This window comes from Lolium rigidum, chromosome 3 (assembly GCF_022539505.1).
Source record: "Lolium rigidum isolate FL_2022 chromosome 3, APGP_CSIRO_Lrig_0.1, whole genome shotgun sequence".
NCBI classification, from domain to species: Eukaryota; Viridiplantae; Streptophyta; class Magnoliopsida; order Poales; family Poaceae; genus Lolium; species Lolium rigidum.
The window spans coordinates 63,207,382-63,235,241 of record NC_061510.1 but is presented as its reverse complement, the minus strand read 5'-3'; the positions used below and the strand labels follow the sequence as shown (position 1 = coordinate 63,235,241).

General features: G+C 44.3%; 1 protein-coding gene across 1 annotated transcript; it reads left to right on the top strand.

Moving 5' to 3' along the window:
• Positions 1–6,633: 6,633 nt before the first annotated feature.
• On the top strand, positions 6,634–12,656 carry LOC124701698 (calcium-transporting ATPase 2, plasma membrane-type-like). The gene is made up of 7 exons (XM_047233794.1): positions 6,634–7,145; positions 8,172–8,226; positions 8,315–10,269; positions 10,354–10,512; positions 10,827–10,998; positions 11,418–11,716; positions 12,075–12,656. Exons 1-7 carry the CDS (start codon positions 6,969–6,971, stop codon positions 12,321–12,323), a joined length of 3,066 nt encoding a protein of 1,021 aa, XP_047089750.1. The 5' UTR covers positions 6,634–6,968; the 3' UTR covers positions 12,324–12,656.
• Positions 12,657–27,860: the final 15,204 nt, after the last annotated feature.

Sequence of the window (27,860 nt, the reverse complement as noted above, 5' to 3'; positions counted from 1 at the left end):
AACAAGCGGTAGGCTGGGGAAGCCTTAAGTCCCCACGGTATTGCGGTCTATGATGGGTTGCGGCCACCGGCGTAGGAGTGTATGGTAGAGCCCGAGCATCGTTGTCGTGGTCGGGGTCCACCTTGAAATCTACAGGAATAATGGGACCGACGTGGACCCAGGGTCGGCGCATGCAACAAAGGGTGGGTGTTCGAGGTAGCGGAGGAACATGATTGGCTAGACCTTATACCGGGCCTCACACCATAGGAAGTGTGGACGGGAAGATCACCCGGTTGGCACCAAGGTTAAGATCTCTTATGGGTAAAGCAACACACCTCTGCGAGTGTAAAGAACCGTGACTGTCACTCCCTGTTCCGGGATATGGAAGCTGCGAACGCTGCCGGAAAGGAGCTCCATGAAGTTCTAGTAAACCGGTGAAGGCCGACGGACATAGTTCTTCTGAATAAAAGCAACCTTTTGAAGAAATGGTTATGAAAACTTGCATTGGTATTAGACTTTCTGGTCTAATGCTGTAGCTAGTGCATTAAACACCTCTTTCCTATAATGAACTTGTTGAGTACGCTCATACTCATCCCACTCTTAAATCCCCTGCTTAGATATGGAGGCATCGAAGGAGGATCTACAGTGCAACTCGAAGGCCGAGGAGTCAACAACTACTTCAAGAGACAGGACCCTGTCAGAAGAGTCAGGTACCACATCCAAGAAGGAGAAAACCTAGTTTAACCATAGAATGGAACTAGCTTCCTAAACCTAGCTCCTACTTAGCTAGAATCTACTCATAGCCTCTATAGCTAGTCAAATACTCTACAAATAGAGTTCGTGATAGGATTAGACTACGAGTCGTTCTTCTGGAGTTTATTTGCGGATTTACCTCATTGTAAAGTAGGAGGTCTGTGATGATCTTATGTAACGTAGACAATGTTGTAATTCTATAGACATGCCTTGGACCCGCATATGTTTCTGTTGTACCACTCTGAGCGATATAATACTAGTGGAACGGTGTTTCATTGGTGTTATATCAGACTTGCATACTACACCATGCAGTGGTATGCCGGGTCACCACACATCACAAATCTGAAAGTATTCTCTCTCCTATGTTGTCAACATACATGCTTAAGCAAGTATGACTCTTTTGATTCCACCCCTATCCACTCCTTATTGGCATGATGACTATCATCACGGCCATATGGTGTCTTAGTTCCATCATGAAACTTTAGGTTGGGAGCCCCTCAAGGTTTTACCTTGTTGTAAAAGTTTTGATAAAACCTTGGGTAAGTCGAACTTACTCGAGTGGATGTTTATGAAAGGAAAGGATCTTGATAAAGATGGTGAGAAAGAGAAAGTGGTTGTGTTTATGAAAATGTTGGCACCTAAGTATTCACCCAAGCCAATTATTTAGCGCAACCACATTACCCCAACGTAGGCACGGGGCTTAGCTCATAGTTTGTTCTTATTATCATGGGACACCGCACAACTATACAAGGGTAAGAGTACCCCCGAGTCCGGATTGTCGTTGGTGGAGACAATAGTATAACGGGATGCCTTCGGGGCTACCCGTCCGGAAGACACTATGGGTCTCCTGACGTGGCGGTGGAGTCACGCTCAAAGTGAGGTGAGTTTCCACGGTGTCGGGGAGGTACATACTCCATAGGGTAGGATCCCGTGCTAAGACGAATAGGCGAAAGGCTATGTTCGAGTTTTTTTCATGGCATAGTTGATATGCGGGGATGATGCCCACATGATGAACTCGCGGATCTTGTGGGGAAAGTGTGCAAACTCTGCAGAGTAAAATCTATTCGAATAGCCGCGTCCGCGGTCATGGACGGTCGGAATGGTTGTTGCTTAGCACTGATGAGTTTTGTTTTAGAAACGCTTTACAAAGAAAGTGAGAAAGTGTTGGATGTACTGGAAGGGTACAAGAAAGCTTGTGTCGACCATATGGAGATGGTCGAGGAAAAAGAAACAAAAATTGGGTTACCCCCTTCCTAATGTTTCATGTAGAGGAACTCTTTTGAAGTATCTTCTTCAACAAAGATATAGAGATATCATAGGATATCTTTTGAAGTATCTTCTTCAACAAAGATATAGAGATATCATATGATATCTTTTAAAGTATCTTCTTCAACAAAGATATAGAGATGTCATAGAACCCTCTTAGTGTCCCCTTCAACTGCGATGTTGGGATGCTATATCCACAAGAGAAACTACTTCTCTTCTACATGCTATTTCCACAAGAGAAATTAGCCCTTCCGTCTTGTCATTCTAGATTAGCACTTATTATCTTGCACTCTTGCAAAGTACCTTCTTAATGGTTTGCGAGTACAATTCCAATGTACTCACGGCTTTGTCCCTAGCTATTTACCTGGCCATACTTGATGGAATTCGACAACTGAAGAAGGATTGGACGATGTCTATGCGAGCTAGGAACGTCTTCCCAGTCAGTTGCCTGTAGGGTTAAGGCAGATGACTTGGGCTCTACGTTGTTGAAGTGATTCCGCTACTCTGGTGATTAGATTAGGCCCTTCGAGGCTATTATGTAAAGAATGGTCATGTGATCTCATTGTAATTTTCTTACTCCGTTTTGTAATGGATGATGTAATTCTGATATCAGTTCGGTTATGTGTTCATGGCGCACTGATCATGGGATCGTGAACTGTATACATAACGGGTATTTCGGACAGCTAGTTCGGGGTCCCCACAGTAGAAACATAATAGCGTGTGATTGTTTAAACGCTAGACTTAGCAAACAAACTATACTTGATACAGTTCGTCCCTCGGACATCGCCATATCAAGCACACCCTACATCGCCATATCGAAGGAAAGTGCAAACCAATAGAAATCAATCAAAGTTTAAGATATTGTCAATGTTAGTGAAGAACCGACCGTAAATTCACTATGCGAAAGGAAAATATCTCAAAGAAAACAAACAATAAAAATACACATGCCAAGATAATGGGATTTGTGGGGCGAATGAAATGAGCTTGCAAACATAAGTTTCTAACAAAAACTGTAGCTCTTGCCACAAATTACAAAGAAAATGGCCATAAGATAAAGAGAAACTGATTTGCACTTCGCCAAACTCTCTCTCTCTCTACTACCGAAGTATGATGCTTTCCTATAAGATAGTACTTGGCACTTCGCTCGCACTCTTTCTTTCTTTTTTGTTCTTTCTCTTTGCGTTCGACTCTGTTTCTTCATTCTTTTCCTTATGCAAGATAAATACAAGACTATCACTAAAAATTACACAACTTCATTCAAAGTGATCCAAGTAAGCAATGTTCAACAATAATCAATAAGCTAGTACTGGTATGATCAAGTTAACGCAAAGGAAATAAAAGCTATCAATGGGGAATGGAAAGGCATATCTTAGCTTGATGTCAAATGTTTCCATGCTTCTAAGATGATGTCAAAGGATGGTTTGAACTCCGTGGTGTTATCTAGGGTTTGTTGAGAGCCTTGATTTTAAGAAAAGAATCAGAGAGCAAACATCAATTATGCACAGAAGATGAAATCAAGGAATTCAAATGATATTTTTTATGCTCATATGCTGACATTTTGGCCCTTCTGCCGCCGGATAGTCCGGTGGTCCAACAAAACTAGAGATTGTCCTTTTCTTAAATGTTCTTTCTCTAAAATCCGCAATTTTGTTGGGAAATGGTCAAACTCGATAAAGGCAACACAAATAATGGTAAATCAACACCTCGGGCATTTGATCCATGGATCAGAACTAACAAGACACCTAAAATGATATACTAATCTAGAACATGCTCTATGTCTCCCTCGCCATTTCCATGTACTTTCTAATTTGCTACTTCGAGTTTCCCCATCTGGTGACCAAGTGCATGGATATTTAGGAGAGCAGACCACTAGAAGGCCATCCCTTGAGATCATGCAGCAGAGAGAGAGAGATATAGAGAGAGAGGAAATAAAGAATATGAAGAGCGTCTCATGGCGTGATTCTCACTTCTGTTTGGCTACATTTTCACCAACCGATTGACTACTTTGACCACGTATCGGAAACCCCAAATCACGAACTGCACTAATGTGTACGCTTAGAATTTTGTGTCTCTTGATTAAGTCAACAACTAAAATCTAGCAACTCAAAACCGCACCGTTCATATTCATTTTTCTCATTTAATTTTCATAAATCATCGACTAAAACCTTGAAGAAGAATGCCTTTTGTTTTAGGATTGGGCTTGCTCCTTGAAGGTTGAATGGTTATGTCATCAATACTTGTGCTTGCTTTAGGTACGACAAACTTATTTGGCATCACTACCCACATGTGCACATTTAACCCTAGCTAGCTCTCACATTGGTTTCACCTCTTCTGCCAACTCCCAGTTGTTCTTTGAAGTCCATCTATGTCTTCAGATGCAAGCACACATAGCACATATACATTGCTAGCATGATCTTTTTTTGCTTAAGAAGTTACCAAAACCAAATATATCAAAGTTGGCAAAATAATAGCCGGGCCTACATATATGTTATCACTTAAGCTCAAACATAAAATTCTCCTAGCTAAAGCCTAACCATTAACGAGGTATTCTTCTGCATTTCATGGGAGAAAAGACGCTCGAAACTCTCATCCTTGCAGGCATGTCCACAACTAGAACTTGGGGGACGAGAGGGTACTACATATTGTGGATGAATGTTCAGTAGTCAGGGGCCAAGCTTGCACGTATCTTCTTGTCCCCTTGTGGCCCGTCACTTCAATATCGTAGGCATAGCTTAACAACCTCCATGTGGAGCCAATAGGGGAGGGGAGGACGACGTGGGAAAAATGGTGGCCATGAAACAAGCACTAGGAGGAAAACATAACAAACATCGAGAACCATTGAGCTTGATTGGATTGGATGAGTTCCTGGTGCATCTCAAGCCTATACATTACAAAGTAGTATGAAGAAGCAAGTGTATGGTGTCAAGTGTTTTGTTTCTCTATTTGCATGTACGTGTATTCACCATGCTCATATACAATAATCCATCTCGCGTGGTTATATATATGGCTTCCTAGAAACCATTATCATGCACTCGTTATATGTTTGTAAATCTACAACAACCATCATAAATGGCCATCATGGCTATCTTCACTTGCCTCGTGCTTCAACTAGCTACTAGTAGTATTATGGTCGGGAGGAAGCATGTATTAGTGTATTACGTCTTACATGAAATTCGCAAATGAAATTAGTAATCCTTCTAATCCATAAGACCGTCGGGTTTTAAGTTTAAAGTAATTCAAACTTAAACTAAATCACCGATATTTATCATGGGTTGGAGGAAGTAGAAAAGGTGTTGCATATTTTATTAATAAAAAATCCGTTGAATGGAAAAGACTCAAGTATGTCGGTCAAGCTCTCTATTTGAAACATCAGCTGAGATCAAGTAGTTAATTGAAGCACACATAGCACAAGGACATCGCTACCAAGATTGTGTTCTTCTTAGATATCACAGTTGGCAAATAATATTTGGGCCTACATATCCGTAATTACTTAAGCTGGACGATACAATCCTCCTGGCTAAAGCATACACGGTTTCAAGTCCTTGTTATGCGGTTCATGGGAGAAAGAAGCCTGAAACTCTCATCCATCCAGTCCCATCGACACACCAAACCTTGGGGGATGATGGGGTGCAACGTATTTCGTATGGTTGTCCAGTAGCTAGGGGGTGTCGAGCATGCCTGTATGTTCCTATACCCTTGTGGTTCATCACTTTCAGGTAAAACTTTAACTGACTCCATGAGGAAGCCAACGATGGAGGCCACGAAGGTGATTACAGGTGGTCATGAATCACAGGTGAGTACGAAAACATAACATACATCAAGAGCCCGTTAGCTTAATTGGATTGGATGAGTTCCTGGTGCATCCCAAGCCTATGCATTACAAAGTATGAAGAAGCAAGTGCATGGTGTCAAGTGTTTTGTTTCTCTATTTGCATTTGCACGCATTCAACATGCTCATATACAATAGCCCATCTCGCGTGGTTATATATGTGCATGGTTCCCTAGATACAATTATCACACACTCGTTGTATGTTTGTAAATCTACAACAACCATCGTAAATGGCTATCTTTACTCATGTCACTTGCCTAGTGCTTGACCAACTACCAGTAGTATTGTGGTCCGGAGGAAGCATGCATTAGTGTATTATTACATCTTGCATGAAATTCGGAAGCGAAATTACTCGTATTCCTTCCATCCATGAAACAGTCGGAGTTTTAGATTGAATTAGTTTAAAGTTAAACTAAACCCCGGCACTTATCATGGATTGGATGAAGTAGAAGAGGTGTTGCAGATTTTTATTAATGAAAAAAAAAGTCGTTGAATGGAAAAGACTCAAGTCTGCCGGTCAAGTAGCAGCAAGGAGTAGAACTTTTCGTGTGAAACCACAAGTGAAACAACAAGCGTCGTGCCACTGCCACCACAAACTCCACTCCACGGAAAGCACTCGCCCAGCACACCGTAAATTCCCCGCAACAATCAAGTAAATCCACCTTTTGGTCTTTTTGGAACCCCCGGGTGAGACGCAGACATGCAGCGATCATCGGCCAAACCCCAAAGACCCGGTCCGTTTGACCCCTAGGTTTGTGGTCGTTTCGCCCAGTGCATAGCAAAGGAAGGAGGAGGCCCCGCTTAATTCCCTTCCCTCCCGTTGCCCCTCTCCTCTTCCTCCCGACCCCGGATCCGTCCATCCTGCCTAAAATACTCGCCACCTTCCATGAAATCAGGCACCCACCCTCGACCAAGAATACTACTCTTTCCATGAAACTATCGAGGTAGCACCGGAGTCGGACCCCACGTCCCCACGACGCGTCAACGCCGGTCCTCACCTTACCTTCCAGGAAAATGCCGGCGTGAGGAGCCCTCACCGTCCCCGTCCGTCCGTCCGCGTGCTATATAGACCAGAGTTGGTGGGTGGGGGAAAGCGGAGACAATTTTCTTGGTTGGTTGACGGAGAAGGAGGGCGCCCGCCATGGAGAACTACCTCAACGAGAACTTCGGGGGCGTCAAGCCCAAGCACTCCTCCGACGAGGCGCTCGGCCGATGGCGCAAGGTCGTCGGCGTCGTCAAGAACCCCAAGCGCCGCTTCCGCTTCACCGCTAACCTCGGCAAGCGATCCGAGGCTGCCGCCATGAAGCGGACCAACCAGGTACACATGCCCTACCCTGCCCAGATTTTCGTCTCAAGTTCTTCTTACCGGAATTTCTCTGTCCTTCCTCGGCTGCTGATTTGACCGGAAAGCAGAACCGGAACGGAGAAATTAGAGGCCCACACGCGCAACGAATTCATCTTTTCCCACCTTTGCATCTACTAGCATCGTTTATTATGTCCTGCATCGTCGTCGTGCTCGCCAATGTACCCTTTTCCCCTCACTTTTGCTGGCACGAATAGAAAGCGCAGATTGCACATGCCATATTTGGTGGAGCGATAGTAGCCCATAGCGTATGAAATTGGGAACGATGTTTACATTATCATTGGGGATGTCAGTCCTTCCTCCTAATCTGTTTATCTATAGTACTCCGTACTACATAAAAACGGCCATTGGGCTATGACATGTCATAGCAAACCAACAAAAAAAGCAGAGGTGGTTCATCTGTGATGCACTAGTGTGAACGAGTCTTCACGTCTTTGATAGTAATTGCTAGGCAGTTTCTTTAGAGTACTGCAGTGACATTATGCCAGTCTTGAGTAATATTCACGCACGTGATAGTGGTTGAAACCAACAGTGACATTGTTTGTGACCTATCATTAACCAACTTGCCTTATTTGTTTTTCCCATTTGCTAGAGTAGCTAGTCCAAATGAGCGCACTAGAGGCCAGAGTCTTTCAGCAATTTCTTCACACTTGTAAAAAGTAAAAAATGCAGTATTATGTCGTGTAGATGCCCCCACAACATCTTTATCTAAAAAGAGATGCATTATGAACTACTTTATTCAAGAAGAACCCACTACCTTTAGTTTTTCAGTTCTAGTCTTTTTAAAATAAGGTAAACCAACGGAATCGTCCTTCAGTAAACTGGCTGGTTTAATTTTTATAAATCATCAATGGGTAACACTTTCAACCATCGTTTCTCACCGGAGCTTTTTACTACATCTTTGGGCAATTTTCATCAGTAAACAATATGAGAACAGTTAGTGTTGCTGATACTGACGTCACAAAACACTAACTGTTTCAGGAGAAGCTGCGTGTTGCTGTGCTTGTTTCAAAGGCTGCACTTCAGTTCATCCACGGTATGATACCAGAGTATACCAGAATTAGTCAACATCAATTTTTCTTGTTCTTCTTCATATCAATCTTACCGTGAACACAATTCCGCAGGTCTTGCCCCCCAGACTGAGTACACAGTCCCTGCGGATGTCAAGGCAGCAGGCTATGGCATCTGCGCCGAGGAACTGAGCTCGGTTGTCGAGAGCCACGACCTCAAGAAGCTTAAAGCACATGGTGGCACCGAGGGCCTCTTATCGAAGGTGTCTACCTCAGAGTCTGATGGCGTCAGCACGTCATCCAAGCGCAAGCTTGCGTCCCGGCAGGAGATCTTCGGCATCAACAAGTTTGCTGAGACGGAGTCCCGCAGCTTCTGGGTCTTCGTCTGGGAGGCTCTCCAGGATATGACGCTTATGATCCTTGCTGCATGCGCGTTCTTCTCGCTCCTCGTTGGCATTGCCACTGAGGGGTGGCCCAAGGGCGCACATGATGGCCTTGGCATTGTGTCCAGTATTCTTCTGGTTGTGTTTGTCACTGCGACAAGCGACTACCGGCAGTCCCTGCAGTTCAAGGACCTTGACAAGGAGAAGAAGAAGATCACTGTCCAGGTCACCCGGAGTGGGTACCGGCAGAAGCTCTCGATATACGATCTTCTCGTCGGTGACATTGTGCACCTTTCCATTGGTGATCAAGTACCAGCTGACGGTTTGTTTGTATCTGGCTTCTCATTGCTGATTAATGAATCTAGCCTTACTGGGGAGAGTGAGCCAGTTGCTGTCAATGCCGAGAACCCGTTCCTTCTGTCAGGCACTAAAGTGCAAGACGGTTCTTGTAAGATGCTTGTCACCACAGTCGGCATGAGGACCCAATGGGGTAAACTCATGGCCACCCTAACTGAAGGTGGGGATGATGAGACGCCATTGCAGGTCAAGCTGAACGGAGTTGCCACCATCATTGGCAAAATAGGCCTCGTCTTTGCAGTCGTCACATTTGCAGTGCTCACTGAAAGCCTGTTCCGGCGGAAGATCATGGATGGATCGTACTTGAGTTGGACTGGTGATGATGCACTGGAGCTGCTTGAGTTCTTTGCTATTGCTGTTACTATTGTCGTTGTCGCAGTTCCTGAAGGCTTACCGCTCGCTGTTACCTTGAGCCTTGCATTTGCCATGAAGAAGATGATGAATGACAAGGCACTTGTCAGACACCTTGCAGCTTGTGAGACCATGGGCTCAGCAACCTCCATTTGCAGCGACAAGACTGGCACACTCACAACGAACCACATGACTGTTGTCAAGGCTTGCATCTGTGGCAAAGTTAAAGAAGTGGATAATTCTTCAGAGACCAAGAGCCTATTCTCCGAGTTACCAGATTCTGTCATGACAATGCTCTCGCAGGCCATATTTAACAACACTGGTGGTGATGTTGTCGTCAACAAGGATGGCAAACGCGAAATACTGGGCACACCAACTGAGACAGCAATTCTAGAGCTTGGCCTGTCACTCGATGGAGATTTCCAGGCGGTGCGAAAAGCAACCACCCTTGTCAAAGTTGAGCCGTTTAACTCGGCAAAGAAGAGAATGGGAGTGGTCATCCAGCTGCCTGGGGGTGCATTCCGTGCCCACTGCAAAGGCGCATCAGAGATCATATTGGCATCTTGCAGCAAGTACCTGAACGATCAAGGAGTTGTTGTCCCCCTTGATAGTGCAACTGTTGCTCACTTGAATGCTACCATTGATAGCTTTGCAAATGAGGCACTTCGTACTCTGTGCCTTGCCTACATAGAAGTCGGTGATGGGTTCTCAGCTAATGATCCGATTCCCGAGGATGGGTACACCTGCATTGGCATTGTGGGGATTAAAGACCCAGTGCGTCCGGGTGTGAAGGAATCCGTCGCAATCTGCAGGTCAGCTGGTATTACTGTCAGGATGGTCACAGGTGACAACATCAACACAGCAAAGGCAATTGCCCGGGAATGCGGCATTTTGACTGAAGGCGGTCTTGCCATTGAAGGTCCAGATTTTAGAACTAGGAGTGCAGAAGAACTGAATGAATTGATACCCAAGATACAGGTATGTTTAATGCTTTTACCACTTAATAACTTGCCTATCGTTTCTGGATTTCATTTGTCAATGTAATGTGATTGCTTGTATCAGGTAATGGCTAGATCTTCACCACTTGACAAGCACACCTTGGTGAAGCAACTTCGGACTACATTTGATGAAGTTGTTGCAGTGACGGGTGATGGAACAAACGATGCCCCTGCACTTCATGAGGCTGATATTGGACTTGCAATGGGCATTGCTGGAACTGAGGTAATTTCACACAAGAATAATTCCCTTGCATGGGAAAATAGTCATGTTACTCTAACATACAAGATAGTAGAACATTTAATGACATATAACTCAATTAAGTGTTTCCCATTATAATTACTCCACGATTTGCAGTCAATTACATGTCCTAGCAATTTTTAAACATCACTGCAGCGTAGTTTTTGCTTATCATTCTTAAGCGTCACTTTAGTGTCTTTAAGGTTTTTCACTCCAAGATTTGCAGTCAATTACATGCCTAGTAATGGCATACGGTATTTAGTTCCAGCATAACTCATTTTTATCTGTTTTGTTTGCAGGTTGCAAAAGAGAGTGCCGATGTCATTATTCTTGATGACAACTTCTCAACTATAGTCACCGTTGCTAAATGGGGTCGGTCAGTGTACATCAATATTCAGAAGTTTGTGCAGTTTCAACTGACAGTCAACGTGGTTGCTCTTGTTGTGAACTTCTCATCAGCTTGCTTGACAGGTAAAATCTCAAACTTTGATGCGTTCACTGAAGCTGACTTAAATCTGTAAAGAAAAAGGATAGGCTGAATCTATGAAAAAAAATTAAAACCTTCAACGGTTCAAATCTAAATTGGTTCATTTTAAAGTAAACCCTTTAACTAGTGAACTCTAAATCAGTTCATTCCAGATGTTACCTACAGTGTTGTTTCTCCGTTTATGCTTATATGTTGTACTTATCATCATAAACCGATTCCCAGCTGGAATTAATACTCCATGGTATTTCAAGCGTATTACTCTAACTTGTTATCTAAATATTCCTTTCACGATAATAATATTTAACTTCACCTGGAACTTACTATATTAAGGTAGAGAATTTCATTTCCTGGTTTATTTTATGACATGTATTTCACTGCTCATCTACTTCTACTTGTCGTTCAGGGAGTGCTCCCCTTACTGCTGTCCAGTTGCTCTGGGTCAACATGATCATGGACACACTAGGAGCATTGGCATTGGCCACAGAACCTCCAAACGATGAACTGATGAAACGGACTCCTGTTGGAAGGAAAGGAAACTTTATCAGCAACATTATGTGGAGGAACATCATGGGACAGGCAATCTACCAGTTCATTGTAATTTGGTATCTGCAGACAGAAGGAAAGTCGTTGTTTGGACTCAAGGGTGATAACTCTGATCTAGTCTTGAACACTCTCATCTTCAATTGTTTTGTGTTCTGCCAGGTAATTTAGAAGTTCCTATTGCATCCATTCGATTTCTAACAAATTATTTCGGATACAGTATGTTCTCTGTTTCCTGCTCCACTGATGCCATTTCTTTATCAACTGGACCCTGGTTTCAGCAAACATGCGGGAATATAGCTGTTACTATGTAAATATATATATTATTTTGGTAAATTAGGATCCTTACTAACAGAACTATAATGTACTACTATCACCAGCAAATCTTGCAGTGTATGAACATTTGACAAGCAAAACTATAATGCACTAGGAGCACCAAATAATTTTGAATGAGAGGACAAAGTAATCTGTTGCTGTGATAGTGCACGAAAGTCCACTTAATATTTCCGTTCTTTTGCAGGTGTTCAATGAGGTGAGCTCTAGGGAGATGGAGAGGATAAATGTATTCAAAGGCATTCTAGACAACAACGTCTTCGTGGCCGTGCTTGGCAGCACTGTCATATTCCAGATCATAATCGTGCAATTCCTTGGTGATTTCGCGAACACTACCCCGCTCTCATTCAAGCAGTGGTTCTCCTGCATCGTCATCGGCTTCATAGGCATGCCTATCGCTGCGATTGTCAAGCTAATCCCGGTCGGTTCAAATTAGGATACCATAACTAATTTCAGTCAGAAACTGAAGTAAGGTAGTAGGACTACAGTTTGATGATGCCAATGCAGTTCGGGCACTGTCATGAGCATAAGAAACTGCTCTTGCTGTGGATCTATGCCCTTTTTCTTTTGCATTTTATCTAGGGGATGAGCCCAGATTGTGCGCTTGATTCTTCAGAAGTGTTGAATAGACTCTTGTAGTTATTTTCTCTATGTTATTTTCTTCATATTCTTTTCCATTTCCATGGAATGTTCTAGCTTGGAATTGTGTATGGATCTATATGATAAGTTTGCAACAACCTAAAATACTGGAAACAACTGTTTGGTACTATACTTCTGACATAATGTTTTGATTCACTTGTGTAAGGTCTCCTTGTTGCAAATCTTTGTTTTTTAAGTGGCCATTCGGGAAATTTAGCCAATAATTTGATAAATTTCTAACTTGTTTTTCCTTATCTAGTGTGACTGAGCTCTGACTATCACTAAAGTACTGTGATTCTTCGGAAGTTGCCAAGAGAAAACCACCCTCTTAACTTTGACCAGGTATCTGTTGCGATCCAAGTGCCAGCATCAGCAGATACACCAAAGAACAGTTGTATGCTGCAGGTAGGCTTGGCAGTTAGCTTCTTTTGGCGCCCAGGCTTATCTCCACATCACAGCTGATTGACACACAAGCAGCTTGCTTCCATCACCACTGTCACCTGGTGCCAGTACAAATGTTTTTGACCAGTCAAGGTAAGCATAGTTACTTCTACTGTACAACAAATCCTACTGCAGAGGCACACCACTTCTCCGAGCTGGCAAGAAGCAACCACTTGGGATAAAAATTCCAGCATCTCCAACGGGGCGACCCAAACGGACGAAAAATACGTCTGGTACCACCTCCAGCGAAGCGACACATAGTGATCGGACCGTCCGCGGCGACGCAAATATGGCCCAAATACGCGTCTCGGATGCGTCACGGCGGATGTTGCGCGGACGCGCAAAATATTCGCTCGCGTCTGGCGGATGTTTCGTCGGGTTTGCGTGGCAGTGACCCAGTCTCGATGCGTCTTCTCAGCGGCACCACTACTGGCGCCGAGGCGTCGCTTCGGCAGTCTGCGACCGCGTAATGGCGATGCCTCGCGTGGCGCGCGGCCATCGCCTACCTCTGCGCACGAAGTAATGGCGATGCCAAGCGTGTCGCGGCCGTCGCCTGCCTCCGACCTATATAAACAGGGGCGCGCGCATCTAATCTCCTCCCACACTAAACCCTAGCCACCGCACAACCTCCACCGTAGCGCCGCTGCCGCTCAACCTCCACCTTTGCCACCATGAGCAGCACCGGCCTTGGCCAGGATGCCGCGCCTCCACCTCCACCTCCCACTCCACCTCCCCCGGCCTCAAGCTCCGACGAGGAGTTCGATGATGATGACAGCACCGACGACCTCCTCGACCCGGTCAGGGACGCCAAAGCCTTGGCTGAAGCAGAGAAGGAGGCAGAGGAGGAGCGGGCGGCCCACGCGGCGTTCGACGCTGAGATGGAACGTCGCAGGGTGGCCGCCGCCGCAGCCGCAGATGACGACAACTCCGACATCTCATGGTCTTCCGATGACCCTGATGCGCTTACTTCGGAGGAGAAGGTGGCGGAGAAGAGGGTGTTAGTCGACTCCTTCGAGAAGCCCAAGGACGACGCCGCGAACGCGAGGCTGCGGCAGGCACTGCTAGAGGACGCGGCGGCGCATCGAGCCCTAGCGGCCGCACGGCAGGCGGCGGAGAAGCAGACGGTGGAGGGACGCAACGACGGGGCCAGGCCGTCGGGCAGCAAGTAGTCTAGGTTTCTACAACTACTTTGTATAGTTTTGATGTAGTAGTTTCTATGCTTTTTAAATATGTTGCAAATCTAAAAATGGATCATCCCGCTGGGAGCATACCCAGACACAAACGGACGCACGAACAAAATTTGTCCGCGGGAAGACGCAAACGGATGTCCACGACCACTTTTAGACGTCCAAAATGCGTCGTCCGTTGGAGATGTCCTCAGCCAGCAGGTGTCCCTGTCCTGTGAACTATTTTTAACCTGTGCTACCAGCCAAGCACAAGACAGCACAGCAAAGGCAGTACACCCAAAAATTTCAACCATGTCATGTCTCCCTGCTGCTTTTGACTGCGTTGGGGCAAGGCCGAAAGAAATGCAGTGCAAGGTCACAGCCATCTGATCATGCAAGGGGAGTGGTTTCTTTGGTCAAGATCCTGACACACACGGCTCCTGTACTTGGCAGTTTTCGCAGGAACACACTACATTTCCGAGGAGAGAGGGACAAGGCAGATACATGCACTCCTCACGCGCTCCCACATATCACAGTCAAGCGTCTCCAACATATGCGCTATATTGCAGCGTGCTAAAATCGATTTGCAGCACTGGATCGTGTTATAGTCGTGGCACCTGCTGATGCTCCACGGGAAGCGCTAATATAGTGCTAAAATGCAGCGTGAAAACTCCCCCAGCAGGTGCGCTAAAATGCAACGCTCTGCACGGGTGCGACATATTTTGCAATATGAATGAACATTTCAATGATCAAACAAATCAAAATAAGAACATTAATTGACCCAAATCTCAAACTAGATAGTTCAACACACATGGACATAGTTCAACTGATATAGTTCAAATGCAAAGTACAAGTTCAACACAAATGTGAATCAAACACAAAGAAAACACATCACTTGTCGCTATTTTGTTGTTCCTCTTCTTTGGAGTTTTGGATGACGGTGTTGGCAGAACCGTTGAGGGTGATTGATCTACCAAGGAGGCCATGAACCCTCCCGGTGATTCTCCCAAGCCACCCATGTCTCATATGCCACCCATGGCACCCATGGCGCCCATGCCACCCATGTCGCCCATGCCTCCATAGCCTCCATACCCACCAATGCATCCAAATCCTGCCGGTGCTGCCCCCATGCCACCATATCCTCCGATGCCTCCAAAGCCTCTCATCAATTCACTTTGAGCTTTCAAGTAGTTTGCCATCAACCTTTTTTTGGCCAACACTTCATCGCGCGCAAGGTTTATATACTCCTTTTGTTTTTCGTCCATGTTAGAAGTATCAGTGCAAAAGAGTTTCATATCTTCTTCCACTAGGCGTTCATGTTCAGCATTTGCCACCTTTTTCTCCTCCAGTGCCACCATCCTCTCCTCCAATGTGATCCTACGCACCTCGGCTTCGGTTGCAGTCATACCTTTTGCGTGCACGTCCATCCCATCATGGTTCCTCCACTTCTCCTCATTCCCCAACTCTTCATAACAATGGTGCAACACGAATGCATTGCCCACAATTTTTCTCCCCTTGTTGTCTTTCTTCCCATCATCTTTGAACAAGTTTTGGGCAATGGTCATCTACATTATGAACATTGACAAAAGAACAAGTCGTACATAAAACAAACATAAGCTCGTCAACACAACATAATAGCACATACTCGGATAGAGATTTGGTGCACATGGGCACCAGTGATCTCGTTTTTAAAATAAATTAAAAATCACATTTGTGAGTTTCAAAAAATTCTGAAAATAAATCTGCATATAGCCAATAATGTATCCCACAAACGTGTAAAATATTAATTTCAAATACTTTATATTTTAAGCTACACAAAAAAGACAAAAATGCAGATCTGAGTAGTCATTTTCAAATCTACAAAAACATGTCAGATTTGTTATTTTTGTCTGGCTCAAAGTAAAAAAGAATTTAGGGTTGAGATTTTTCATGATTGTGAGATGTATCACTAACAATCTACAGAATTATTTTTCAAATTTTATGATAAGTAATAAATATATTTTTTTTAAATAGCGAGAGCACTGGAGCTCGGGAGTCAAAAGCACTTTTCGCACATACTCAAACAACTTACCCTATCCACATCATTGGTGCCACTTGGGTTGATTACATCAACCCCCGCCAATGCACCCGACCATTTTTCGCAATCGGTGTTGATGATCCTCCACCGGGACCGAAGAGAATGGCCGGTGCACTCTGTGCCACTTGTGTTGCGCGCATCGAAATACTCCTTCATTCTCACCCAATAAGTATCTCTAGTTGGTCCGTGCCAACCGCCGGATCCATGCCATTTGCCAACAATGTTTGGCAAAGCAACCTATCATCTTCGGTGGTGTAGTTGGATAATGTACCTTTCGACGATTCTATCAATCCCTCACCATGCTCATCCACTCCAATGTCCTCTTCTTCCTCACCATTTTCTTCATCCAAATGGGAGTGTGCAAAGGAAGAGCCAACATTTATTTGTGCCAAGAATGAGTTATCGTCGACACTATATTGCCAAGCAATTGAATAAACACATCATTTCACAAACATAAAACCATGTATGCAATGTATGTCACCAAAGAACATGTTTTACCTTGTAGCCATTTCGTCGATCATGTTGCGTGGGGCCGTAGCAACTCTGGACGATGCGCACGGGGTGGCAGCGCTGGCTGCTGTGGAGCACTCGCAGATGTCGGTCCACCTATTCGGCCAGGGCGACGAGAAGCGTTGACCTTGGACGCCTTCTCCACCGGCACTCGGGTGCCCGACGTGGCGGTTTCTTCGGGCCGCTTCGAAGCTCCGGTCTTTCCTTTCAGCGCTGTCGCTGGTGGAGGTGGCGCGAAGCCAGCGTGCGCATTCGGCCCCGGCGGCATGAAGAGGGCGTGTGCGGTGGCGCTGGCGTTAGGGTTTGCCATGGGCAGCGGCGGAACTACCGTGGCGCCCCTGTCTGTGGCGGGTACAAAGTAGGGAGGGGTCGGCGGAGAGGCATACAAGTCGTCCATCGCCGGAATTACACCGGCGACCGCACGGAATCGACGGTGAAACGAGAGCTCGGGCGCGGGGGAAAGTTCAGCGCGGCGGTTGGTTCTTCGCGCGGGAGCAAGATAGATAGCGCACGCTCGATTGGAGGCGCCAATTTTGTGGCGCGGAAGGAGGAAATATTTCGCACGCGTGAAAAAATTTAGAGCGCGCGTGATTTTACCGCATCTACTGGAGGGGGAAAATGGCCGCACGCGCTCTATACTAGCAGTTATTTTAGCGCGGGCGCATTATATCGCATCTGATGGAGATGCTCTTAGGGCATCTCCAGCAGGTCGGCCCATCTGGACCTGGCGCGTTCGATTCGATCCGCGCGAACAAACAAACCGGCCACGCACGCTCTAGCGGGACGACCCGTCCGCCGGGACCCATCGACACACCAAATTTGGGGAATCGGTGCGTCGGCGCGTATAGTACGTGTGTCCTCTCATGTCCGCCTGCGTGGACCGAAGGCCCGCATGGCAGCGGCCCAACGACCTTCCTCTTGCCATCAATGGAAGTAGGCTGACTATGTCGCTCCTTCTCTGGCCACACTGTTGGATGTCTGCGCTCCTGCTCTAGCCCACCGCCTGCCATTCATCAATGCCGTCATTTCGTTCTACGCGTCGGCATCCAATGATCTGGCCCTTTTTAAGCAGGCCAGCGGTGGCCATTTTCTTCCACAACCTCACTTCTTCCATTTGGCACCACCACCACCACATGCATCTCCGTAACAATGGCTCGCGGCACATGCTCAAGGGGAGTGACAAAGGGTTAACTTTGTCAATTCCCATGATGATGGACTTGGGTTTCTAGGAAGGAGAACACTGGCGAATCAACAAATTGGTCAGCCAAATTAGGCAGCCGACGAGAATTATGATCAAGAAGAAATCGCCAAGATTGTATTATGTCGAACTAGGGTTACAAGGTGTCTCGTCTGATTGAATCTCCCTCCTCTCGGTGGCTCCTCCTAGCCCTTATATAGTGGGCTAGGTCTCAGAGCCCACCTCGAGGTCGAGTTACATTACAAGTTGGTTCACCTGATATGGGCTTAGCTTTCCTAACATAGTATGTTCGGCTTCATCTGGATTTCTTCATGGTCTTTCTTCTATTCCTTCTTGGGCTTTGTACCAGGGATGGCAATGTTAAGGACCCGATATGGCCTACCCATGTCAGGGAGGGTGTCTAGGATGGCCTCTGGACCATGGGCATGGGCGTGGCCAAGGCCAACGTCGTCGAGGAAGGAGCGGTGGGAGAGGCTAGAGTCCCCATCACACCGTCCCCATCGCCATCGCCATCATCGTCACCCAGGCCCATGGCCATCGACCTCTCGGGTTTCGAGTTCGAGGTCACCATCCACCGGGGCATGGACTGGGACAACATGCGCCTGCACCGATGATTCATCTCAACCGTCGATGGGCAAGAGTCCCACCATGTCCTCCTGCGTATGTCCGACGGCGCGACCGACATGTGGTCCGCGGAGGGGATGTCCGACGGTGAAGGGCAGATGTTCCTCCACAACAGGTGGAGGCGCTTCGCCCACTCGCGCACCATTGAAGTTGGGCACTTTATCCTCTTCAAGTAGGACGGCCACAACATCTTCACCATCAAGGTCTTCGACGAGACCATGTGCTACCGCCACTAGGTGGAAAGATCAACATGATGTAGTCTTCTACTATGTTTTTACTAAGTTCTATCGATTTGCTCAAGCAAATTTGTCTACAAATATGTATGCAATTTCTGAATTTCCTATGAAATTTAGATTTTCCCAAACACCGAACTGAATGGGTCAACCGGTGGGCACGCTGTCCGTGTCGGCCGGACCGACACCAAAATTATATCCACATGCCAACCCAAATGGACATTGATACGTTCAAAACGTATCTACTTTCCCGAACACTTTTGCTATTGTTTTGCCTCTAATTTGTGTATTTTGGATGCAACTAACACGGACTAACGCTGTTTTCAGCGAATCTGTTCCAGTGTCTCGTTTTTGTGCAGAAATCCAACTTTCGGGAAAATCCTCGAATTTATGCGGAAGGCCCTATTTTCTCAGAATATTGACGGAGCCAGAAGGACAAATCAAGTGGAGGCCCGAGGGCCCCACACCATAAGGCGGCGCGGCCTAGGGGGGCCCGCGCGGCCCTATGGTGTGGCCCCCTCGGCCGGCCTCCGACGCCCTCCTTCGGACTACTTATCGGCCTCGACCTAAAAACGCACGGGGAGAAGTCGAAGTCGCCGAAACCCTCCGTAACGCCGCCACATCGCGAAACTCCGTCGCGGGAGCCGAAGTCTCCGTTCCGGCACTCGCCGGGACGGGGAATTGGAGGAGATCATCGCCGCCATCACCGCCAACGCCTCTCCATCGACCAGCCATGTTTCCCCCATCCATGTGTGAGTAATTCCCCCGCTGTAGGCCGAAGGGGATGGTAGGGATTGGATGAGATTGGTCATGTAATAGTCATAAGATTATTAGGGCATAGTGCCTAGTATCCGTAGATGTTACTTTTATGATATTGTTGCAACTTGTTATGCTTAATGCTTGTCACTAGGGCCCGAGTGCCATGATCTCAGATCTGAACATGTTATTGATTCATGAAGATATTCGTTGTTTTTTATCTTACCTGCAAGTTGTATACACATGTCGCTGTCCGGAACCAATGGCCCCGAAGTGACAGAAATCGGGACAACTGGAGGGGATGGTAGTGATGTGAGGATCACATGTGTTCACGGAGTGTTAATGCTTTGCTCCGGTACTCTATTAAAAGGAGTACCTTAATATCCAGCAGTTTCCCTAGAGGCTCGGCTGCCACCGGCTGGTAGGACACAAGATGTTGTGCAAGTTTCTCATTGCGAGCACGTACGACTATATATGGAACACATGCCTATTGATTGATTAGTACTTGGATACCGTTTTATTATTATCTGCAAATGCCCTGCTTGACTGTTACATGAGTTTCTCTCATCCATGCAACCCCCGTTCATCCGTCCCCGTGCCTACAGTATTTTAATCCCGTTGTTTACTATAATTACTACTCGCTGTCTTTGTTACTCCGCTCGCTGTTATTCTACTACTGCTACTGTTATAAAACTGTTACTACTGATAAACTCTTGCGAGCAAGTCTGTTTCCAGGTGCAGCTGAGTTGACAACTCTGCTGTTAAGGCTTCCAAGTGTTCTTTGTCTCCCCTTGTGTCGAATCAATAAATTGGGTTTTACTTCCCTCGAAGACTGTTGCGATCTCCTATACTTGTGGGTCATCAAGACTATTTTCTGGCGCCGTTGCTCGGGAGCATAGCTTTATTTGGAAGTTCACTTGGATTGATATTGTTCACTGCAAATTCTCCATCATGGGTAAACCTCGCGATACTAAGGTCGCCATATTACCATCCACTACAAGAAAATGTACAACTCTGAGTACCTCTCGCTGCTCTTGATTCACCATCCGTGATTGATAAACTTGTTTCACCGCCACATGCTTCACATGCGGGTACTTCGCTGAATCTGAAAACTCTCATCATATTGATAATATTTCTCTGTCGTGCTTGATGATAGTGGTTCATTGGGATCCTTTCTAGATGCTACGATTGCTAGGTCTAGACAAATTGAAAATACTCGAAACTCCTAATGCTACTACACCTGTTAATTCACCTGAACTTGATTATTCTAGTGATGATCCCGATGAAGATTATGTGGAGCTTAATGATGATTTTATTGAAAAATGCAATGCTACTACCTGATGCAAGAAAAATTAAAAAGTTGCTTGCGAATATGTCGTTAGATATAAACTGTCTCCCGATCCTAAATTTACCACATCTCCTATAAACATTAAGGATAAAGATTATGATTTTTCTCTTGATCTATCTCATATAGCTATTGTTGAGAAAACACCCTTTTGTGGTACCGAAAAAGAAAGTGTCGTTGAACACATGATTGAGTTATCTACTCTAAGTAGCTTGTTTTCTGATGATGTCAAGATGCGTACTTACTTTGTTGCTAAAATCTTTCCATTCTCATTAAAGGATGACGCTAAAACTTGGTATAATAGTTTGCTACCTAATTCTATTAAAAGTCCAAAAGAATTGCTTGATATTTTCTTCCGTAAATACTTTCCTGCTAGTGCTCAACATATTGCTTTGCAGAGAATTTATAATTTTGACCAGGAAGATGGAGAGAAATTGCCTGAGGCTTGGGCGAGATTTTGCTCTCTTATTAGAGCTCGGCCTCGATCATGATTTGGAAAAGCATGATTTACTTGATATATTTTATAGTGGACTAACCATTGAATCTAGGGCATACCCGGATAGTTGTGCTGGTTGTGTTTTCGGGAAAAGAACTCAGACGACGTCGAAGAATTATTGGCTAAAATAGGCCGGAATCATGATGATTGGACTACGCCCGAACCAACTCCAACGCCAATATTGAAGAAGAGGGGTTTAATTAAATTGAATGATGAAGATATGAGGGAAGCCAAGAAGTCTCTCAAGGAGAAAGGTATTAAATCCGAAGATGTGAAGAATCTTCCTCCCATAGAAGATATATGTGAGATAATTCCCCCTTCATCCATGATTGAGGTAAACTCCCTTCAACGCTTTACTAGGGAAGATATTCCGTATTCGAAACCTCCTGCACAATGCTTAGATGAGTTTGATAATTATATTGTTAAGCAAGAAAATTTTAATATGAGAGTTGAGAATCATTTAATGGAAAATTCTCGAGCTATTAGTGAATTGCATGATATTGTAGAGAGAACCTCCAATGATGTTAAGATGCTTGTTAAACATTTTCATATGGTTCGAACTCAAATTGATCAACTCACTAAAGTGCAAAATGACTTGTTAGGAAATAATTCTAAAGAAAAACATGCTTATGAAGTAACAACTAGAGGTGGTGTTTCTACCCAGAATCCTCTATATCCTGAGGGGCATCCCAAAAGAGTTGAACAAGATTCTCAACGAACTAAAACTAGTGCTCCATCTAAGAAAAAGAAAAAGAAACATAAGAATGTTGTAGAATCCTCTGAACCTGTTAATGATCCTAATAGTATTTCTATTTCGATGCTGAAACCGAAAGTGGTAATGAACATGATAAAGATAATGATAAGAATGATGCTTCGATAAAGAAGATGCTGAAGAAGAACCCGAAAAGCATGCTAAAAATAAAAAGTACACTAAAGAAGATTTTATTGCTGAGAAACATGGTAATGAAAGAGAACCTTGGGTCCAAAAGCAAATGCCTTTTCCTGCTAAGAAACTAAAATCAAAGGAAGAAGAACACTATAATAAATTTTGTGATTGGATGAAACCTTTATTCTTGCAAATCCCTTTGACTGATGCTATTAAATTGCCTCCTTATTCAAAGTATATGAAAGATATTGTTACCAACAAAAGGAAAATCCCCAATGAGGAAATTTCCACTATGCTTGCTAATTACTCTTTCAATGGCAAAGTTCCAAAGAAGTTGGGCGACCTGGTATACCTAATATTCCTTGTTCTATTAAGAATAATTATGTTAAAACTGCTCTATGTGACTTGGGAGCCGGTGTTAGTGTTATGCCTTTTTCTCTTTATAAGAGACTTTACTTAGATAAGTTGATACCTACCGATATATCTTTGCAAATGGCCGATAAATCTACCGCTATTCCTGTTGGTATATGTGAGGATGTTCCTGTTCAAGTTACTAATAACCGCTTGATATTAACTGATTTTGTTGTGTTGGAAATGCCTGAAGATGATAATATGTCTATTATTCTTGGGAGACCTTTTCTTAACACCGCAGGGGCTGTTATTGATTGCAATAAAGGAAAGGTTACTTTCAATGTTGATGATAGGGAGCATACCGTTTATTTTCCCAAGAGGATTGAGAAAGCGTGTGGAGTTAATACTATTTCTAATGTGAGAACTATCAAAGTTGGAACTATTGATTGTCCTATATATGAGCCTAAAGAAGAATATCAAACTCTCGTGATTGGATCCATATCAATACAATTCAAGGTAACATGATTGATTTGAGGTTTATTTCTTCTTATGCTATGTAAAATTTATTTGGTGGCAAGACTTGATCAACCTTGTTAACAAATACTTTTATATGCATAGAGGAGGTAAACAACATCTCTTTCTTCCTCCACTTGCTCTAGTTGTCTGTAGCACTTTTAATTTGCAAAGTTCCTTAGTTAATTGGAGATTTCAAAATTTTTCCTGGCCAGTAATAATAAACTAAATACCCGTAAATGTGCATTTTTCAAAGTTTTCAAAAATTCACAAAAATTATACCGTTGGTCCTATTTTTCGACGAGGCACCTGGGAGCACCGGAGGCTGACTCGTGGGGCACCACAGGTGCCACACCACAGAGCCGGCGCGGCCAAGGAGGGGGCGCGCCACCTGTGGTGTGGGCCCCTCCTTGCCCCACTATCTCATCTCTTTCTCCCAGCATCTTCTCTCTCCCGAAAAAACTCGAACCAGCTTTCTCTCACTCGCGTTTTTGCTCAAGAGCTCAGGATTTTTCGATCTCTTTGCTCAGCCCAGATTTCTTGCTGAAATTTGGCACATTTGCTCCTTGGTATGTGACTCCTCCAATGATCCAAGTAGAATTTTGTTTGGTGGAGTATATCTTGAATATTTTGCTGCTGTAGGTAACATGTTTAGTGAGCTTGCATGCTTGTTCTAAGTTGTATAAACTAGTTTTGATGCATGATTAGTACTCTAGCAAGTTCCTATAGTAGTTTCCCTCAATTATATGTCACCAAATCGAATTTTTATATTGTTTGTTGAAATTTCAGAAAATGGAGTGGAATAGATATCAATTGAACCAACAAGAATTGGAGGTTCAACAAGTCATGAGAGTGAACCGTGAAGAGGGATTATACCCCTCTTACTACCCGTGCGCGTATTTCATGAGAAGCGTGGGAATATTGGAGGATGTTCGGAGTCTAATTTCTCGTGCAGGGTTGAGTGATTTTGTTGAAGGAGAGCCAAGCCAATATGCAAAACTAACTATGTCTGTTGTGCAGGACTTTAAATTCAATTGGTCGCGATCTAACCCCACGGTTCAGTATAAGATTTATAGTAAAGCTGTCAACTTGCCATTCAGTGATTTTTGTGCAGCAATTAGAGTACCACAATGGGGATCATGTGAGAAGATAAGGGGATCGCCGCAAGAGTTCTTGAATCTCTACAAGATGATTTGTCATGAAAGGAGTTTCTCAGAGGATAGTGGTAAAATCAGTAGTATTCAACTCCCAGCCATTCGTTACTTTGCTTATTTCATCACCAAGTGCGTTCTTGCCAGAAAGAATGGGAGTAAGTTATCTATCCCGGATTTAGCCTTCTTAGCTGCTGCATTACAAGGTGATAGGACTTATAATTTGGGTGCTTTGATAGCCTATAGACTTGCTACTAACCGTGAGAAGGGAGGAATTTGTGGAGGTCTCATCGCCTCTCGCTTATTAGCTATGCATGGGGTAGAACCTCACCATCTTGATATTCCGTTCTCCGTAGAGAAACTTGACATAGCCTCCATGATTAAACATGAATTTGTTTCTAATTCATCTAACTTGGGTAACCTGTTGTACAAGATGACTTTTTATAAGAAAACTTGGAGATTAACTAAGAAAACTGAAAAACTAGTAAAATTGCCTGCGCCTGTTCTATTTAACCTTGATTCCAGGAATGATCGGTCAGTCACCGAAGGTGCGCTGAGTGCACACATAGAAGGAGGAGGCCACCATGCAAGAGACGCCACGGAGGTCGAGGAACACCTCGACTCATCATCCGATGCAGCAAGTTCCTCGCATCAACATGTTGGGCATATGGAGCCTCCACGCTTTTCTTCTGCATCGGCACCTTATTATGACTACTCCATGTACGATTCATCGGAATGGAACCCAGACCCTCGATGGGGTTGATCTCCACTTAGGCCAAAAGCCTAAGCTTGGGGGGAGGTATACCGGCATCACTCATTCTTTGCATATTATGGTTGCTGGATACTTGTACATACTTGTTTAGTCTCTTTGAGTGGTTTTCTAATGAGAGGGAGATAATATTTGGGGAAGTGCTGCCTGAAAACAGATTCTGGACTGTTACTAGAAAAATTCGTGCGCACAGCCAGAACGTTATTTTGAGCTGCCAATTTTTGTGCAGGTTCCCCAGGTTGTTATCTAACTTTCATTAGTTGAACACTTTTCGAGCTGAGCAACGTAAGATTTTTGTAAAAATATATTTCTATACTGCTGTCAGGTTTTGGCAGATTTCTGCCATCTCGCTTTTCTGTGTTTCTTTTAGTTTTCATTTTCTTGTCCTTGCTTTGTTTCCTTCCCAAAACACAAAAAGACCAAAAATATTTCTGTTATTTCTCTTCACCATTTGTTTGCCTTGGTTTCTTGCATTTGTTTCGCTTTATTTGCTATTGCTAGTTTACTATAAGAAAACCCAAAAAGATTTTGCTTTGTTTGTTTGTTTCCTTTTGTTCTTGTTCTCAAATTCGAAAACACCAAAAATATTTGCCGTTCTTCTTTGGTTTTGTAAAGTTCTTTATGAGTTCAATGGTCTTCGGTGGCTGGAGCGTGGTTTTCATTTCATATTATCCAAGCTACACAAGTGAAAGACAATAATGACGATCTACGACAATTGGATTGTGGTGAGAGGCTGGTATGAACTCTATTTGTTTTCATTTTTGTACATATACTCATCCATGTGAGCATGCTTAGTTGGTTCATGTGAGGTATATGTTATTTGAGAAAGTCTAGTAGTTTATGATCTCTCATGTCCAGCTCCAATCTATTAATATGAGTAGCATGTCATAGATGTTTGCTTGCATTGTTTTATTCATAAGTAAGTATGGCATTGTGGTATCCTCCTCTGAATAATTCATTTATATCGACTTGGCACATGCTCACGCATGCATATGACTGAACAAAAAGTCAATTAAGCCTCGATGATCTATATTGCTTCAGAGTTCTTGTATCACTTTTATACCTCCGTTAATTTATTTTGCCGCAAGCATGATTATGACACTTACTGCTCTCTTGATTTGTCGCTCCCTAGTCTATTGCTAGCCTTCACTTGTACTGAGCGGGAACGCTGCTCGTGCTTCCAAACACATGAAAACCAAGTTATTCCGAGTGTCCACCATAAATACCTATGCATGGCATTTCAAACCATTCCAAGTAAATTCTCATGCGCTACCTTTAAAACCTTCAAAATGCTTCTCAATTTGTGTTTATGTTTCATAGCTCATGAGGAAGTATGTGGTGTTTAGCTTTCGACCTTGTCATTTACTTCGACGGACTCTCATATGGACTAGTGGCACATCCGCTTATCCAATAATTTTGCAAAAAGAGCCGGCAATGGGATTCCCGATCCCGAATTAATTAACTTAAATAGACACTCCTCCATGGTTTGTGATTGTTGGACTGCACCCGAAGGATTCGGTTAGCCATGGCTTGTGTAAGCAAAGGTTGGGGGAGTGTCATCATCATAATAAAACTAAAATAAAAAGGCACTCCTTCATGGTATGAGATTGTTGGTAGGCACCCGAGGATTCGGTTAGCCATGGTTTGTGAAAGAAAGGTTGGAAGGAGTGCCAAATAAATATACAATAATTCATGGGAGCCGCTCTTGGGAGTCCGGTTGGCGAGGTAGTTGGTGTACCCATTACCATTCGTTGACAACAACAAACACCTCTCAAAATAATTTTACTCCTGATTTCAAAAAAAAAAAAATGAAAAGCTCTAGCGCATGTTAATCCCTGCTTCCCTCTGCGAAGGGTCAATCTTTTACTTCTATGTTGTGTCTCCATTATTTCTTTGAGCACTATCTTGAGAGCACAACTGTCATTCTTAGTATAATATGCTTGTCTCAAAATATTATTAATTGTGGTATAACTTTGATGCGTTTATCTTTGACAATCTCTGTTTCTAGTCTTTCTATGAACCTCAGAGGTGCCTGAGCATTTATGTTTTGCTATTCAAATACAGGCAAGCAAGATACCACTTTATCATACTCTTTTATGAACATTGCAATCCTGCCTACATACATGATTCATGATGCTTATTATTAATTGTTGGTACCTCTCCATGATTAACATAGCTGTTAGATGATCTTATTTCCATGTATCTTATTATGAACTGCTTAAGTATCAGCCATATTATGAGAATATATACATCATATGAGCAAATGTGTTCGTGAAAGTTCTTTTATCGCTCAGTTGTTAACTGAATTGCTTGAGGACAAGCAATAAGCTAAGCTTGGGGGGAGTTGATACGTTCAAAACGTATCTACTTTCCCGAACACTTTTGCTATTGTTTTGCCTCTAATTTGTGTATTTTGGATGCAACTAACACGGACTAACGCTGTTTTCGGCAGAACTGTTCCAGTGTCTCGTTTTTGTGCGGAAATCCAACTTTCGGGAAAATCCTCGGAATTTATGCAGAAGGCCCTATTTTCCCGGAATACGACGGAGCCGAAGGACAAATCAAGTGGAGGCCCGAGGGCCCCACACCATAAGGCGGCGCGGCCTAGGGGGCCGCGCGGCCCTATGGTGTGGCCCTCGGCCGGCCTCCGACGCCCTCCTTCGGACTACTTATCGGCCTCGACCTAAAAACGCACGGGGAGAAGTCGAAGTCGCCGAAAACCCTCCGGAACGCCGCCACATCGCGAAACTCCGTCGCGGGAGCCGAAGTCTCCGTTCGGCACTCCGCCGGGATGGGGAATTGGAGGAGATCATCGCCG

Excerpts from the sequence above, each read along its gene's own strand:
- LOC124701698 (XM_047233794.1), top strand. The coding sequence starts at position 6,969 with ATGGAGAACTACCTCAACGAGAACTTCGGGGGCGTCAAGCCCAAGCAC. Across the intron at positions 7,146-8,171 it reads CCATGAAGCGGACCAACCAG|GAGAAGCTGCGTGTTGCTGT; the intron begins GTACACATGCCC and ends TAACTGTTTCAG. Across the intron at positions 10,270-10,353 it reads AATTGATACCCAAGATACAG|GTAATGGCTAGATCTTCACC; the intron begins GTATGTTTAATG and ends TGCTTGTATCAG.